The sequence below is a fragment of the Leptonotus elevatus genome, chromosome 7 (assembly GCF_054856555.1).
Source record: "Leptonotus elevatus isolate MCC_2025b chromosome 7, RoL_Lele_1.0, whole genome shotgun sequence".
Taxonomy (NCBI): domain Eukaryota; kingdom Metazoa; phylum Chordata; class Actinopteri; order Syngnathiformes; family Syngnathidae; genus Leptonotus; species Leptonotus elevatus.
In genome coordinates this window covers 25,650,331-25,667,207 of record NC_141245.1, presented here as the reverse complement: position 1 = coordinate 25,667,207, position 16,877 = coordinate 25,650,331, and the positions used below count along the sequence as shown (strand labels likewise).

Below are 16,877 nucleotides of genomic sequence, written 5' to 3'. Positions count from 1 at the left end.
TTTGAAACCCTAACCCTAGGTTAAACCCTTACTTTGAAACCCAAACCCTAATTTAAATCCCTTCTTTGAAACCCTAACCCTAGTTTAAACCCTTACTTTGAAACCCAAACCCTAATTTAAATCCCTACTTTGAAATCCTAACCCTAGTTTAAAACCCCTACTTTGAAACCCTAACCCTAGTTTAAACCCCTACTTTGAAACCCTAACCCTAGTTTAAACCCCTACTTTGAAACCCTAACCCTAGTTCAAACCCCTACTTTGAAACCCTGACCCTAGTTTAAACCCCTACTTTGAAATCCTAACCCTAGTTTAAACCCCTACTTTGAAATCCTAACCCTAGTTTAAACCCCTACTTTGAAACCCTAACCCTAGTTTGAAACCCTAACCCTAGTTTAAACCCCTAAGTTGAAACCCTAACCCTAGTTTAAACCCCTACTTTGAAACCCTAACCCTAGTTTAAACCTATACTTTGAAACCCTAACCCTAGTTTAAACCCCTACTTTGAAACCCTAACCCTAGTTTAAACCCCTACTTTGAAACCCTAATCCTAGTTTAAACCCCTACTTTGAAACCCTTACCCTAGTTTGAAACCCTAACCCTAGTTTAAACCCCTACTTTGAAACCCTAACCCTAGTTTAAACCCCTACTTTGAAACCCTAACCCTAGTTTAAACCCCTACTTTGAAACCCTAATCCTAGTTTAAACCCCTACTTTGAAACCCTAACCCTAGTTTGAAACCCTAACCCTAGTTTGAAACCCTAACCCTAGTTTAAACCCCTACTTTGAAACCTTAACCCTAGTTTAAACCCCTACTTTGAAACCCTAACCCTAGTTTAAACCCCTACTTTGAAACCCTAACCCTAGTTTAAACCCCTACTTTGAAACCCTAACCCTAGTTTAAACCCCTACTTTGAAACCCTTACCCTAGTTTGAAACCCTAACCCTAGTTTAAACCCCTACTTTTAAACCCTAACCCTAGTTTAAACCCCTTCTTTGAAACCCTAACCCTAGTTTAAACCCCTACTTTTAAACCCTAACCCTAGTTTAAACCCCTACTTTGAAACCCTAACCCTAGTTTAAACCCCTACTTTGAAACCCTAACCCTAGTTTAAACCCCTACTTTGAAACCCTAACCCTAGTTTAAACCCCTACTTTGAAACCTTAACCCTAGTTCAAACCCCTACTTTGAAACCCTAACCCTAGTTTAAACCCCTACTTTTAAACCCTAACCCTAGTTTAAACCCCTTCTTTGAAACCCTAACCCTAGTTTAAACCCCTACTTTGAAACCCTAACCCTAGTTTAAACCCCTACTTTGAAACCCTAATCCTAGTTTAAACCCCTACTTTGAAACCCTTACCCTAGTTTGAAACCCTAACCCTAGTTTAAACCCCTACTTTGAAACCCTAACCCTAGTTTAAACCCCTACTTTGAAACCCTAACCCTAGTTTAAACCCCTACTTTGAAACCCTAATCCTAGTTTAAACCCCTACTTTGAAACCCTAACCCTAGTTTGAAACCCTAACCCTAGTTTGAAACCCTAACCCTAGTTTAAACCCCTACTTTGAAACCTTAACCCTAGTTTAAACCCCTACTTTGAAACCCTAACCCTAGTTTAAACCCCTACTTTGAAACCCTAACCCTAGTTTAAACCCCTACTTTGAAACCCTAACCCTAGTTTAAACCCCTACTTTGAAACCCTTACCCTAGTTTGAAACCCTAACCCTAGTTTAAACCCCTACTTTTAAACCCTAACCCTAGTTTAAACCCCTTCTTTGAAACCCTAACCCTAGTTTAAACCCCTACTTTTAAACCCTAACCCTAGTTTAAACCCCTACTTTGAAACCCTAACCCTAGTTTAAACCCCTACTTTGAAACCCTAACCCTAGTTTAAACCCCTACTTTGAAACCCTAACCCTAGTTTAAACCCCTACTTTGAAACCTTAACCCTAGTTCAAACCCCTACTTTGAAACCCTAACCCTAGTTTAAACCCCTACTTTTAAACCCTAACCCTAGTTTAAACCCCTTCTTTGAAACCCTAACCCTAGTTTAAACCCCTACTTTGAAACCCTAACCCTAGTTTAAACCCCTACTTTGAAACCCTAACCCTAGTTTAAACCCCTACTTTGAAACCCTTACCCTAGTTTGAAACCCTAACCCTAGTTTAAACCCCTACTTTTAAACCCTAACCCTAGTTTAAACCCCTTCTTTGAAACCCTAACCCTAGTTTAAACCCCTACTTTTAAACCCTAACCCTAGTTTAAACCCCTACTTTGAAACCCTAACCCTAGTTTAAACCCCTACTTTGAAACCCTAACCCTAGTTTAAACCCCTACTTTGAAACCCTAACCCTAGTTTAAACCCCTACTTTGAAACCTTAACCCTAGTTCAAACCCCTACTTTGAAACCCTAACCCTAGTTTAAACCCTAACCCTAGTTTAAACCCCTTCTTTGAAACCCTAACCCTAGTTTAAACCCCTACTTTGAAACCCTAACCCTAGTTTAAACCCCTACTTTGAAACACCCTGGAATCTCTGCACGTCTCTTCATCACTGATAAAACTCCTCTCATGTCTGTCTTGTCTGTCCGACAGCGGCAGGACATGTCTGTCCGTCCGTCCATCCGTCCGTTCCTGGTTTGAGACCTTCCTTTACAACCCTAATCCTGGCTTCAAACTCTAAATTGAAATTCTAACCCCGATTTGAAACCCTAACTCTATTTCGAAGCCCTAACCCTTGTTTTAAACATGGTTTGAAGCCTGAATTTCAAGGCATAATTCAGACTACAAACCCCGATTTAGAAGCCTATTTTGAAATCCTAATCCTGAAACCAAAAAATTCATACCAGTGTTTCCCACAGATTTGGAATCTACTTGCGTGGTGGCCGGTTTACTTGGGTGGCCTGCCCAAGTATTAACATGGTGTGGGAAACACTGCATACCCTACCCCTACAAACCTCAACTCGAAGGCTTGAAACACCAATAAACCTCATATGACTTGGATTTATAATGATATTGACCATGAATTCCACAGAAGTCAACTTGTACTGTTTTTCAGAATGTACGTTTTTTTTTTTTGCCGTTTCTTGAAACCCTAACTTGAAATCCAGTTTGAAATAAAAACCCTGACTTGAAATTTTACTTCACGACTCTAACTCTTTTGAAACGCTTATTTTCAATTTGAATTTGGTCCCTGAATGGTGAAAACGCAACGATGCCTTGAAACCCTAACTCTCAACCTGTTTTTCATCTTCATTGGCGTTTGGTGTCGTTACGTAACAGAGCTCTCATTTTCGTGTGATTTTCATCGGCCGCGGGACGCAAACGGTTCCGTCAGCTCGGCTCAGCTCACATCTCGGCGCCCGTCCCACCGGTTCCCACCGGTTCCCACGGTGCCAACGCGGCACTGCTTCCCCCGTCTGACGCGCCGGCAGTTGACCGGGTCGGTCTCGTGTCTGGCCGGGCGCGAGATGCGCGCCACTCAACGGAAACCACTCCGATTGGACGCCAAGGGCTTGCGCTCCCACCGCAAACGTTTTGCTCCATCGCATCGTCTCGTATTCCGTCTCATTCCTGGCGGGAATTCTTGCGTATCCTGTTAATACGTGATTCCGTGAAGCAGGCGAGTACGCGCGTTGAGATGAGTTTTACATCTCGCAATTAGCTGCACGCTACGAAAACAGATGAAAAAGTCTCATTTGGCATAAGTAGGCCTTCTTATCTCCTTGACGGCAGAGTTGAGAGATAAATATTGAAAAGAGCTCACACGCTCCAAAAAAAGGCATTTTCCTCCTCCTCCGTTTGGATTCAGACCAAAACAATCCTGCAGCCCGAATGCCAACGCAACCTCACCGTTGCCTCCTGCTATTTCAAAACCGCGCGCGACAACTGTGAACTCTGACCCTCTAACCCGGTGCTTGTCAACCGCGGTCAATCAAACTTTCACTTTTCATACATTAAGGCGCTAAACAATGAAAACATCCATAATACAATAAAAAGGAAAAAAAAAACACCCATTCCCCCCCCCCCCCCCCCAATAAAAAGACATGGCGGGGCACAGAGAAACCGCGTGAAGAAAGGCACTTAGGAAACACTGGAGCTAAAAACTATAAGACAACAAAACAAAACAGTTAAAGGCTAAAAGAAAACAGAATAAAAGGACAAAAAACAATAAAAAACGATAAAAAGTTGGCCAAAGATGGATAAAAAGTCTTCAGCCTTGAGTACCATCCAGCCTATCCGGCCTCTTTTCCATGTCTCCCTCAGCCAACACAGGTGTTTCTAACGAAGAGCTAATCAGTAAGCTCTGCATGAGGCCTGATAACAATCCTCAGCTGTGTTGGCTGAGGGAGACATGGCTAGGGGTACTCAAGGACCGCGGTTGAGAACCACGCGGTTGAGGACCACGCGGTTGAGGACCACGCGGTTGAGGACCACGCGGTTGAGGACCACGCGGTTGAGGACCACGTGGTTGAGGACCACGGCTCTTCCTGAACCCTCAGAAACCCGGAATCCTTCCACCAAAACAATTTCCAAATGGAATGCGATAAAAGGACGTATTTTATTGAGGCTTGCGAGGCGGATGCGCATGCAGCGAGTGTTGTTGTTGTTGTTTCCCGTCAGGCTTCCTTCAGTGTTGCAAAGCGTTGCGACAGACACTCTCAAACACTCTTTAGACTCTCAAGCTGTCTTTCTTGTCGCCATCAAATTTTCTTCAAAATTTCCTTGCGACCAAAAACAAAACGAGCACCCGACTCGCCACACTGCTGGAAATGTTTCCTTTCACAAAAGATTGTTTTCTCTGCTTTTTTGTTCAGAAATGTGTGGGTTTTTTTGGTGAAACTGACTCAAGTTACGAAAAGAATGGAAAAAGCGAGAACGAAACCTTTTTTTGTGTGAAGGTTGGCTGCTTTTACTGTCACAGAACAGAATGTTTTCAAATCCGTCCAAATGTCGTCAAATTGGTGGCGTTGAAAATGACTGGCAGCGAATCAGCATCCCAATCTCGGTGCTTTTCTTCACGCCAAGCTTGAAAGCTTATCGTGCGAGACGACGCAACACAAGTTTTGAGATCCAGGCAGGAATCCGCCGCCGCCGCCGCCGCCGCCTCAAAGGGCAAAAAATAGCGACATCTTTCCCTTCCGACTTGTCAACGTTCCTCCATCTCCTCGTGTTAATTTGCTGCTTCAGTGACACACATCATTGAAGGGGGGCTCTTAACCCCCCGCCCCCCCCCCATCTCCCCTCCCTCCTTGTACAAGTCATGCTCCCACGAGTCATTGAAATTATGAAGCATAATAGCAACAAGGATGCATTTGTAAAGCTTTTGCTTCCCGCCTGACATGAATGTCGCCGTGGTGGTTATGCCGCCCACGCGTCCATATCTCATCTTTAGGAGGAGAGGCACGTACAGAGCTGCTGGGGGGGGGGGGGGGGGGGTGTAGAGGCGGAGCTTGCCAACAGGCAAAGCAGGCCATTGCTTGGGGCCCCAGAGGGCCTGCAGATTTGACACAAACATTCACATTAGCAGTGCAGCAAAAAACAACAACAAACAAAGTCAAGGCATTTTTTTAAACGACAATGTAAAAAAAACAACATTATAGTAAAGCTTCAACAAATAAGAAAATTATATTTTATTTAAAAAACATACAATTAAAATAAGACCGTGCATAGTGGGTGGGTTTGCATACATTTTATTATGGGCCTGCTGAGCGGAGCAAGCAGGCCCATATTACTATCCTAGAAAAAGTGGTTTATTTTTTTTTATTTTTTAATCTTCCACAGATTTTTCACCAAAAATGCAGCCCGTACCGTAGATCGCACAAATGAGGTATCAAACGATGCGGCTCGATCTGACTCGCTGCGCTATTATTTTTCTAGGAATTCCCAGTTACCATGGCGACGCAATTCCCCAAAAAGTCCCAAAAAAAGTCCCATAGAAATGAATGGGAAACCGAACGTGATCACATCAAATCAAGCACCTTTTTTCCTTTTTGCGCGCGCATACGTTAACCGACCGATATGAAATTTAGCTCATTTTGTTGCAATTTTTCTCATCTTTAGCTCAGTGTCGAAATTCTTTTTAAGAAATGAAAGATCTCCCCCCTGTGCGGGTTCAAAGACAGTGAGCGAAGGGGTGAAAATAGCCTTTTTTGCATCGGCTAGAGCGTGACTAATTAAGGCTTGAGTGACGGGAACCAAAAAATCTATTTCCAAAAGTTTCACTTAAACCCGTCACCATGGCCACAATCTTTGCTCACGAGACATCAAATTCACACATTTTGTAGTGACAAGGGTCTGCTTTCTGACAAACCTATTTTTATTTGGCTAAGGTGTCATTTAGTACCTTTATTTTCACTTTAAGCGAGGAGAAGTCAGACTATTTCGCCCCTTTTTCAATGTTAATTTCGCCGTTTTTCCCTCTTCATTTTCGATCAATCATAAGTTTTCAACCTGCTCTCATTTGGTCATTTTTCATCCGATTAAAAAATTGAGAACATTCTCGCGTTCCCCAAACCCTTGCCGTTCTAACGAGCCGTTCCGTCTTCAATTCCGCTTATCCGGGGTCGGGTCGCGGGGGCAGCAGCTTTAGCAGGGAAGCCCAGACTTCCCTCTCCCTAGCCACTTCAGCCAGCTCCTCCGATGGGATCCCAAGGCGTTCCCAGGCCAGCCGTGAGACGTAGTCTCTCCAGCGTGTCCTGGGTCGTCCCCGGGGCCTCCTGCCGGTAGGACATGCCCGGAACACCTCCCCAGGGAGGCGCCCAGGAGGCATCCGAACCAGATGCCCCAGCCACCTCAACTGGTTCCTCTCAACGCGGAGGAGTAGCGGCTCGACGCTGAGTCCCTCCCGAATGACCGAGCTTCTCACCCTATCTCTAAGGGAGAGTCCGGCTACCCTGCGGAGGAAACTCATTTCGGCCGCTTGTATCCGGGATCTCGTTCTTTCGGTCACGACCCACAGCTCGTGACCGCAGGTGAGGGCAGGAACGTAGATCGACCGGTAGATCGAGAGCTTTGCCTTTCGGCTCAGCTCCTTCTTCACCACAACGGACCGATACAGCGTCCGCATCACTGCAGACGCTGCACCGATCCGTCTGTCGATCTCCCGCTCTAACCTACCCTCACTCGTGAACAAGACCCCAAGATACTTGAACTCCTCCACTTGGGGCAGGACCTCATCCCCAACCCGCAGAGAGCACTCCAACCTTTTCCGACTGAGGACCATGGTCTCGGATTTGGAGGTGCTGATCCTCATCCCAACCGCTTCACACTCGGCTGCAAAACTGGAGATCACGGCTTGAAGAAGCCAGCAGCACCACATCATCTGCAAAAAGCAGAGATGCAATGTTGAGGCCACCAAACCGGACCCCCTCGACACTCCGGCTGCGCCTAGAAATTCTGTCCATAAAAATTACGAACAGAATCGGTGACAAAGGGCAACCTTGGCGGAGTCCGACCCTCACAGGAAACGAATTTGACTTACTGCCGGCAATGCGGACCAAACTCTGACATCGGTCGTACAGGGACCGAATAGCCCGTATCAGGGGACCCCGGTACCCCATACTCCCGAAGCACCCCCCACAGGACTCCCCGAGGGACACGGTCAAACGCCTTCTCCAAGTCCACAAAACACATGTGGACTGGTTGGGCGAACTCCCACGCACCCTCAAGGATCCTGCTGAGGGTGTAGAGCTGGTCCACTGTTCCACGGCCGGGACGAAAACCACACTGCTCCTCCTGAATCCGAGATTCAACTTCCCGACGGATCCTCCTCTGCAGCACCCCCGAATAGACCTTACCTGGGAGGCTGAGGAGTGTGATCCCTCTAAAGTTGGAACACACCCTCCGGTCCCCCTTCTTAAAAAGAGGAACCACCACCCCGGTCTGCCAATCCAGAGGCACTGTCCCTGATGTCCACGTGATGTTGTAGAGACGTGTCAACCACGACAGCCCCACTACATCCAGAGCCTTTAGGAACTCCGGGCGAACCTCATCCACCCCCGAGGCCCTGCTACCGAGAAGCTTTCCAACCACTTCAGTGACTTCGACCCCAGAGATAGGGGGGCCCACCTCAGAGTCCCCAGACCCTGCTTCCTCAAAGGAAGGCGTGTTGGTGGAATTGAGGAGGTCTTCGAAGTATTCTCCCCACCGATTCACGACGTCCCGAGTCGAGGTCAACAGCACCCCATCTCCACTATACACAGTGTTAATGGCGCACTGCTTTCCCCTCCTGAGACGCCGGATGGTGGACCAGAATTTCCTCGAGGCCGTCCGGAAGTCGTTCTCCATGGCCTCACCGAACTCCTCCCATGTCCGAGTTTTTGCCTCAGCGACCACCGAAGCCGCATTCCGCTTGGCCAGCCGGTACCTGTCAGCAGCCTCTGGAGTCCCACAGGCCAAAAGGGCCCAATAGGACTCCTTCTTCAGCTTGACGGCATCCCTTACCGCTGGTGTCCACCAGCGGGTTCGAGGATTGCCGCCCCGACAGGCACCAACCACCTTACGGCCACAGCTCCGATCGGCCGCTTCAACAATGGAAGCACGGAACATGGTCCATTCGGACTCAACGTCCCCCGCCTCCCCCGGGACAACGGAGAAGCTCTGCCGTTGCTCCCAATCACGCCCCTCCAGGTCTCACTGTCATTACCCACGTGAGCGTTGAAGTCCCCCAGCAGAACGAGGGAGTCCCCGGGGGGAGCGCTCTCCAGCACACCCTCCAAGGACTCCAAAAAGGGTGGGTACTCTGAGCTGTTGTTCGGTGCATAAGCACAAACAACAGTCAGGACCCGTCCCCCCACCCGTAGGCGGAGGGAGGCTACCCTCTCGTTCACCGGGGTAAACCCCAACGCACAGGCGCCCAGCCGGGGGGCAATGAGTATGCCCACACCTGCTCTGCGCCTCTCACCGTGGGCAACTCCAGAGTGGAAGAGGGTTCAGCCCCTCTCGAGAGGATTGGTACCAGAACCCAAGCCGTGTGTGGAGGTGAGTCCGACTATATCTAGTCGGAACTTCTCAGCCTCGCACATCAGCTCGGGCTCCTTCCCTGTCAGAGAGGTGACATTCCATGTCCCCAGAACTAGCTTCAGTAGCCGAGGGTCGGACCGCCAAGGCCCCCGCCTTTGGCTGCCATCCAGCTCACTGCGCACCCGACCCCTTTGGCCCCTTCCACCGGTGGTGAGCCCATGGGAGGGGGGACCCACGTTGCCTTTTCGGGCTGTGCCCGGCCGGGCCCCATGGGTGTAGGCCCGGCCACCAGACGCTTGCCTTCGAGCCCCACCTCCAGGCCTAGCTCCAGAGGGGGGCCCCGGTGACCCGCGTCCGGGCAAGGGAAACGAAAATCCAAAGTTTGTATGCATCATTGGGGTCCTTCGAGCCATGCTTTGTCTGGTCCCTCACCTAGGACCTGTTTGCCATGGGTGGCCCTACCAGGGGCATGAAGCCCCGGACAACATAGCTCCCAGGTTCATTGGGACACGCAAACCCCTCTACCACGATAAGGTGATGACTCACGGAGGAGCATGCTCGCGTTCCCCAAACCCTTGCCGTTCTAACGAGCCATTTCTGGAATCTGCATCTTCAACCGTTAAGTCGTGAGAGGCTTTTGTTTGAGGTGAGCGTAATCCTATACAAAATCAATGGAACGTGGGTGCGTGACGTCTCCTAACAACTTAAAATCAAATGTGTGTGCGTGAATGTGCATGTTTCTTAAAGGGGCAGTAAGATGCTGTTGATTATGGTTAACTTCCACATTTCTTGAGCGATTTCAATGGTTTAAATTTTCAACTGTTCAGCTCATTTAAAAGAGTCAGCAGGCCCATTCAAAATTTCCGCGGAAATTTTTCTAGTTATTTATTTTATGTATTTATTTATTTTGACAATCATAGATAAAGTTAAAAGTATAAAAGATCTGCAAGCCCACTGTTGATTTGCAAACTTTCAAGTCAAACGGTGGGAGACACATCTTCATTTTTCAAAAATATTTTATTTGATATTGAGGCGGTACAGGGGAACGAAAAGAACATGGATTCATTTGTATTTTACAGGAAGGGGCGTGGCGAGATGTGTACGACCGTCGATTCTCTTTTTGGGACGAGGAGGACATGCAAGTGAATACCCGAGGAGGACGAGGACAAGGACGAGGAAGACGTGACTTACAAAGTCAATGAACAACTGTAGAAAGGACGGCGGATCGGGTCTGTACACAAACATTTCACCCGAACACTTTTTTAACATCAGTTTTTTTTCCATATTCTTTTTTTTTTTTTAAGAAAAAGGCAACACACACAGAAAGGCTACAAAGAACCAACAATATCGGGAGGAAAAAAGAAGTCTTTTGGCTCCTCCTGCGCACCGTAGCCAGGAATGCCTCGCACACTCAATTTTATGAATAAAACAGAAGGAAAAAAAACACACATTTCACACACCACAATTTGTTATGCATATTCCACGATAGACTTTTTTATCTTTTTTTTAATTATTTTTTTTAATAAATACAAAAGGAGGTTGTGGTGTTAATGTAAAAGAAGGGGAAACGATTATTGGACATTAGAAATTTCAATTTGGTCTTTTTTTTGGTCGGAATGTGGGGGACCGCATATGGATATAATGTATTATGTATACATATATAAATATACACATATATACATAAACACCAGCAGAATGTAAAAGAACCTGAGATACTTTCTTGCACCTCATTTCCATAAACACCGGCCACTGTGCGGATTGAAATGAATGAACCAACGTCACAACCTCAGAACCCTTTAAAAGTAATCAAATCAAATAAAAATTATCCACGCACAAAAATACAAAGACGTTGTTGTAAAGCAGCAGAGTTTTGGTAAAAGGCAAAGAAAGAAACAAGGACGACATCGTCTGATGTTTTTTGTCTGTGCGCATATGCGTGTGTGTCCTTTCCGTTAAGATCAGCAATCTAAAGACTGCAAGCATGGACACGTTTCATTCAACTTGAACTCGAAGCAATATTATGAAGTTGCATAACACATTTAGTATCATAAAGAGACAGATTGTAAAATCCAGATCTCTCATTTTCTCGCAAGTAGGCTACTTAAACCCCCCCCCCGTTTCATGTAATGCAGTAACTTTAGCTTGATTTAATTTCGTAGGATTCCCTTGCGATATATCAACTCGGCCATTTGTATTTTCTCCATATTAACACTTTTGTTGTAATCTGAAATTTTCTACTCAAAATAATACAGTCCAAATCATAATAATCCCAGAAAAAAAAAGCTAAGGTTCAAGTAGCCTATGCAGTACAATAATTTAGCAAGAATTATGTCATGAATAAAAGTGCAATATTACAATAAACATGTTTCATGAAGAAAAACCATGATTTTTAACAGGAATAAAAGTTGTACGATAAATGCAATTTTTTGAGAATTCATTTAAAAAAGTACAAACTACAAAATAATTCTGTAAATGTATGACTTTTTATTTTCAATTCATCCCAATTTGACAAACGTGTCTTTTATTCTTGTCATAAAAAAAAAAAATCGCAAAAATCCTGAAGATGAATCTTAAAAGAAAAACATATTTTAAAGCAGCAGAACTGTAGTAGTCGGTAAACGGCTGTGTGTGCGTGTGCGTGAGTGTATGTTTGTATGTGTTATGTCGGAATGCTTGTTGTCATCAGGAATGAACAAGAAACGTTGTCAAAGCTGCACACGAGCGGCTCGGATGAAGGGCGGACGAACATAAATTGAGGTGCTCCTAAAAAATAAAACCGATACAAAGTTCAAATGATATTAAAAATCAAACAACATGTAAACAATTGGGGACGCTCCACATTTGCGTAAGTGCTGAAACATCACCTCAGTCGGGTCAATCATTCCAAACTGAGTCCAAATGTTGAGAGGGGAAAATAAAAAGAGCCCCAAATGAGAAATTGGTCGCCCGAAAGTGACAATTTCCTCTCCGAGCTTCCTGGCTGCATCGGCAATCTTTGAAAACAAAACTTCTCACTGTACATTTCTCTCGATAGAATTCTCTTCTTCTTTACAGTACAGAAACTCCTCTTCACATCATCTTCTTCATGTCAGCAGGAGCTATGGTCTTTTTTTGTGCTTATCACCAAAAGGTTGCAGTGCAAAAAACAATAATTAACCTTAATAATAATAATAATAATAATAATTACAATAATCAATGGCAACTATTAACAGATTGTGTAAAAAAAAAAAGAAGACAATTTTATGGCACAGCAGCCACACCATTCACATAATTGTACAATAATAACAAAAAATAAAATCAAAATCAAAAGTTAGAGGCTTGCATAGCAACAGCAAGTTGAAAGAAGATATTTACAAGGAAATTAAAGATTTTTAAAAAAAGGCGGTCACCAGAAAATTGTGTGGGTTTTTTGGGACAAAAAAAAACAAAACACATACAGTAAAAGTTTTCCTCAAAGACCAAAACCATAGTGAGACGTACAATATGCTCCAGTCTGCACATCGAATGCTTCAGACAGCCCGCTGCTCCTGTCACGCGATGTCCGTCCATCGATCCGTCCAACCAGAAAGAAGACATGACGACGTTGTCGTCCTTGATGAGGACAAGGAGGGCGGGCGCGTCACCATCGTTTTTTTTGTTGTTTTGTTCGTTTTGCCAGTTCTTCAGCCAGGTATACACTCTGTGAGGAAAACACAAGTACATGAAAACATAAATACATAAAATAATTACATTTCCCACAAGGGTGCACAGCGTAAAATGATAAAAAAAAAAAATTGGTTAAAATAAAAATAATTCCATTGAAATTGCAGATAAAAAACAAACAAACCAAAAAACTACCGTAAAACACCGAAAATTGTGCAGGTTAAAATGTAACTACCATAATTCCCCCTAAAGATGCCCAAGTACAAAAACAACTCCTGTAAAGCCCACTAAAGTTGTCCTAATAAAAATAAGACGAATGTTAATCGGACCCCAAATTGCAATACGACGACCCCAAAAAATCCCCCAAAGTTGCGCCTTTCAAAATAAGACGAGCATGTTTGAACGTACATAACTCTCCTGAGTACTGCCCGTTGGTGCCCAGGAAGTCGGCGTGCTCCAAGGCCGTCCACTGCTGCGGCTGCCGAGGGCCGTCCGTCTTGCGCTGCCCCGTGGAGCTCTTGGACGAGGTCGTACCCGATGAGCTGTGGCCGCCCGGTGACGGAAAGGACGGTCGGTGGTACGGCAGGCAGCCTTCCTCTGACGACACAAAACAAACCAATGTCAATTCTGATTTCATTGTTGTCATGTGAAGTTCCACTCAACTAATTGAGGCAAAACTCCAGCTGATGAAAGAAATACAACTCTGCAGGGAGACCGTCTGTGCCGGGAGCTTTGCTTGAAAATCACCACGAGAGAACAATTGGCACAACAACAGCAACAGTAACAATCTTGTGATGACAGCAACGACGACGACGATGATGGTCTGTTCCCAACGCGACCGCCAATAACGAGCAGATAAATGTGCGCGGGTCCCGCCGAGTTGAGACGGGCTCGCCCAGATGGGAGGCCGGATCCGTCTGCCGCCGCCGCCGCGGGGACAATAAAAGCTAGTCATTTCCGGGTAGTTTGCGAAAAGCGGCGCCTGCCAAAACGCTGGCAGTGGCACCGACGAGGGAGGCGGGGCAGGAGTTGGGGGCATTTTAGAAGCGGAGAGGAGGTGAGGGGGCGCACATGGGGACGTTTGGGAGAGCCAGCACAAGTGTCAGACGGTGCCGTCTGTTGACGACGCTGCAGCATCAGCGCTAACTTTCACACGGGAGGAGAAGAGAGAGAGAGAGAGAGAGAGAGAGAGCGAGCGAGTGACTCGCCCAACTGCGAAGAGAGATGAGCAGCTTCTGTGAAACTCAAATGTTCCATGAAGTAGAAAATATTTTAAAAAGCCTCACATTTCAAACAAAAAGGGAGCAAAGCTTTCTTTGGCTATTTTTGTGACGCTAAAACAGAACGGTGCCATTAAAGGCTGTGATGGAGATAGAAGTTCCTATTTGATATCGTAGAACTGCATTTAGTGTGTTTTAGACCCAACAGAGATTTACAACAGTGAAAGGTGGAGGTGCAAAGCCGACTGTCCATTTTAAAGAGTAGAAGAAAAACACTTAACTTGTGTCAGGAGATTTTTTTTTCCCCATTAAAATGATCAACAAACTTTTGAGCAACTTGCGTGAATTCCTCGTACCGTTTTTGTGGCTTCTGCGGCCATCGTCCGCCCTCTCCAGTCGTTCTTGAGCCTGGCGGTGATGCTCCAGAGTGGCGCGCGTCATCTGCTTGTCATCGGCCGCGCCGGACAGCGGTCCCAACATGGGCGGGCGCTCCAGGGACGTCGCCTTCCTCTCCGGAGGCGGGATCATGCTGTTGATGCAGCGGCCCGTCTGCGCTCGGACCTGGGCCTGGCCGGGAGGGGGCTCGGGAGGGGGAGGTAGGTCTGTTTACAAGAAGGGAGCCACAGAAATGGAAGAGAGGGGGAGGGGGGGGGTATTTGGTCCAGTTTGAGATCTGGGAATACTGTTATAAACGTGTGCGCAGAAGTGGTGCGCATGCAAAGTGAAAATACTCCAGAAACGATTGCCTCAGTGCGCGTTTGTGTTCCAAGCATTTTGCAGCTCAGTGACCGTGGACAAAAAAGTTTACAGTCAAAAAGTCAACCATTGCTTTCTAGGGTTACAGCACTTCAGAATAAAAGATGTACAGTATCACTTCTGAGGCTTTTATTTTGCATTTGTGGCCAGCTTGACTTTTCGGGCTCCCACGTAAACAGCCGGTAGACTCGAGAAGTGGCGGCGGCGGTCGTACGCGGTCAGATGCCACAAACGAAACGGTCTTCTCGCGGCTTTGACGGTCCGTCAAAGTATGCCGATACGTGTAATCGGTCATTGGTGCAAAAAAGATTGCACAGCGGAGAGAACTGCGCAAAATCAGCTCGTGGTCTCATACGGTCTCATATGAGAGCTTGATAAATCATTTGTTGAAAAAAAGAAAGTATACCGCAACAAAACGTGCAGCGGATAACGCACGGTCGAAAACGAGTCAATCTTGGCTTGGCATTTACCCGCTTCCGAGCTCTGAAGCTCTTGGACTGAAGAGCGACGTGGAGTCGGCCTGCTTGCTATTCGACAGGTAAGTGCTAAACAGAAAAAGAAAATGTGAGCTTGCTGATTTAGCGACATGCTAGGCTAATTCACATTGACAAGGGTAACTCGAGGGTGGAACTTTTTTTTATATCCTTATATTTACACCTGGCAATAAGTGAAGCTAAGCCAAAAGGCCCTAACAACCTTTGGGGGTGGGTTGCGGGTTGGGTTGTTTCCGACGCTCTGGACGGGTTGTGAAGCTACGCGCGCGATTGGCTGTTTTGTTCTTGAAAACTGTTGTTAGCTCCACACTTGTCCTAAATATTTCACCATTGTTACAAGGCAAATGCGGTTTTGAACTATTATCCCCGTCGGTGATCGTCTCGGGTCAGTAATGTGACCATTTGCAAGACGCCTCGTCACTCACTCTCGCAGCTCGCTTAGCGGAGTGCGGCGAGAGGCGGGCGGCGTGAACGTTGAGCTCGTATGGGTTGAACCATGGGAGGGGTCCGTTTTGAATTGTTTGTTTACAAATAGAAACGGTTTGATTACAAACAGAAATGGTCAAAACCCTGGACAGTGCCTTTAAGTATAATTTTTACGTATTTTTTTATTTTTTATTAAATAAAGCAGTCAACTGTAATGCCACTTGTGTAGCGACTGATTTGAACTGAGCGAAAAGTCCTTAAAGAACCCAACATGCGTCTTGAAATCAATTAGCACCCACCGTCTGCACCGGCATCTCTGCGGTGGGGTGCTGTGCCCTGGTTCCGGGGTTTGCGTGCCGGCCTGGTGGCCCTCTGGTGGCCGAGGCTGTGCGTTCCCACCGTGCTGCCATCTGTGGAGAACGGACTGCTGGGCCGGTGCCTGTGGGACAAACCTTTATCTGTTGGGGAGGGAAAAAAAACAAAAACAAGCGCAGGACTTCATTAGGTAAGCATCAAAAGTGGACGTTGCGGCAGAGATTGGAGGTCGAGAAAGTGACGTAAATTGCAGTTATCAGAGCTGAAAACCAAAGCAAGTCGACCCAGCCCAAAAAAGTGCCATGCACAAAGTAAGCATCCGCAAGTTGGCCTCAAAAGTACGCAGGGTACCACAAGGAGGCGCAATTAGAGAGCAGAAAGGAAGAAGATGCGTCCCCACACAGCAGAAGGTCCGGACTCTTGTTGGCGCACCGACCTCTTTTCGAGCGAGCGCGCTTGCTGAGGCTGGTGCCGTCCAGCCGGTAGCCCGCCTTGTCCGCGGCGGCCACCAGGGCCTGAGCAAAGCTGCAGTGGGTAAAGATGGAGCCGTCGGACGAGCTCGCCGAGCTGGAGCGCCGGCTGGAGAAATTGCGCTCGTCCTCCGAGGCCGAGCCCCAGCCGTTCGCCATGGAGCCTGCAACAGCACACTTGTTGTCGGACCGAGCATCTGGTCACGTGTCGCCGCGTGTGTCGCCGTTGACGGCCGAAGTGGATCTCGTAACAAAAGCAAGTTCGTACGCAAGTGGTCGGAAAAGATTGTGAGCGATGACGATAGTGAGGGGGTCTGATCCATTTTGTTTTTAAGCATATCCCTTAAATCATGGTTTGGGCCGTACTTTGGTTTTAAAGGAATACAAGACTTATGAAAATTCTGTGAAATGGTTCATTTTATGTCAATGTCAATTTATGTTGAGCGATTATGATTTTAAGTACAGTATCGGACATTTTGGACAGTCACGTGATCGCGTGCGTAAAATACACATTGAATGACAATGGCTGCCAGTGACAACAAAGACACTCACCAGGAATTATCGCATCCCACGGCGGACATCAAAGGTGGAAT

At 46.6% G+C, this 16,877-nt stretch overlaps 1 protein-coding gene across 7 annotated transcripts in view; it reads right to left on the bottom strand.

Annotated features, from left to right (window-relative positions):
• Positions 1-9,959: 9,959 nt before the first annotated feature.
• robo2 (roundabout, axon guidance receptor, homolog 2 (Drosophila)) overlaps positions 9,960-16,877 on the bottom strand; it is a 364,990-nt gene continuing 358,072 nt past the window's right edge. For 6 of the 7 annotated variants that reach the window (XM_086080355.1, XM_086080360.1, XM_086080357.1 and 3 more), the window contains 5 exons: positions 16,251-16,448; positions 15,799-15,957; positions 14,180-14,425; positions 13,012-13,200; positions 9,960-12,640 (listed from right to left, as the gene is read on the bottom strand). In XM_086080355.1, the coding sequence (XP_085936481.1) occupies positions 12,639-12,640; positions 13,012-13,200; positions 14,180-14,425; positions 15,799-15,957; positions 16,251-16,448 (794 nt within the window). In that variant the 3' untranslated portion in view covers positions 9,960-12,638. The remainder of the gene's footprint in view (positions 12,641-13,011; positions 13,201-14,179; positions 14,426-15,798; positions 15,958-16,250; positions 16,449-16,877) is intronic. The other variant, XM_086080362.1, reaches the window with a different exon arrangement.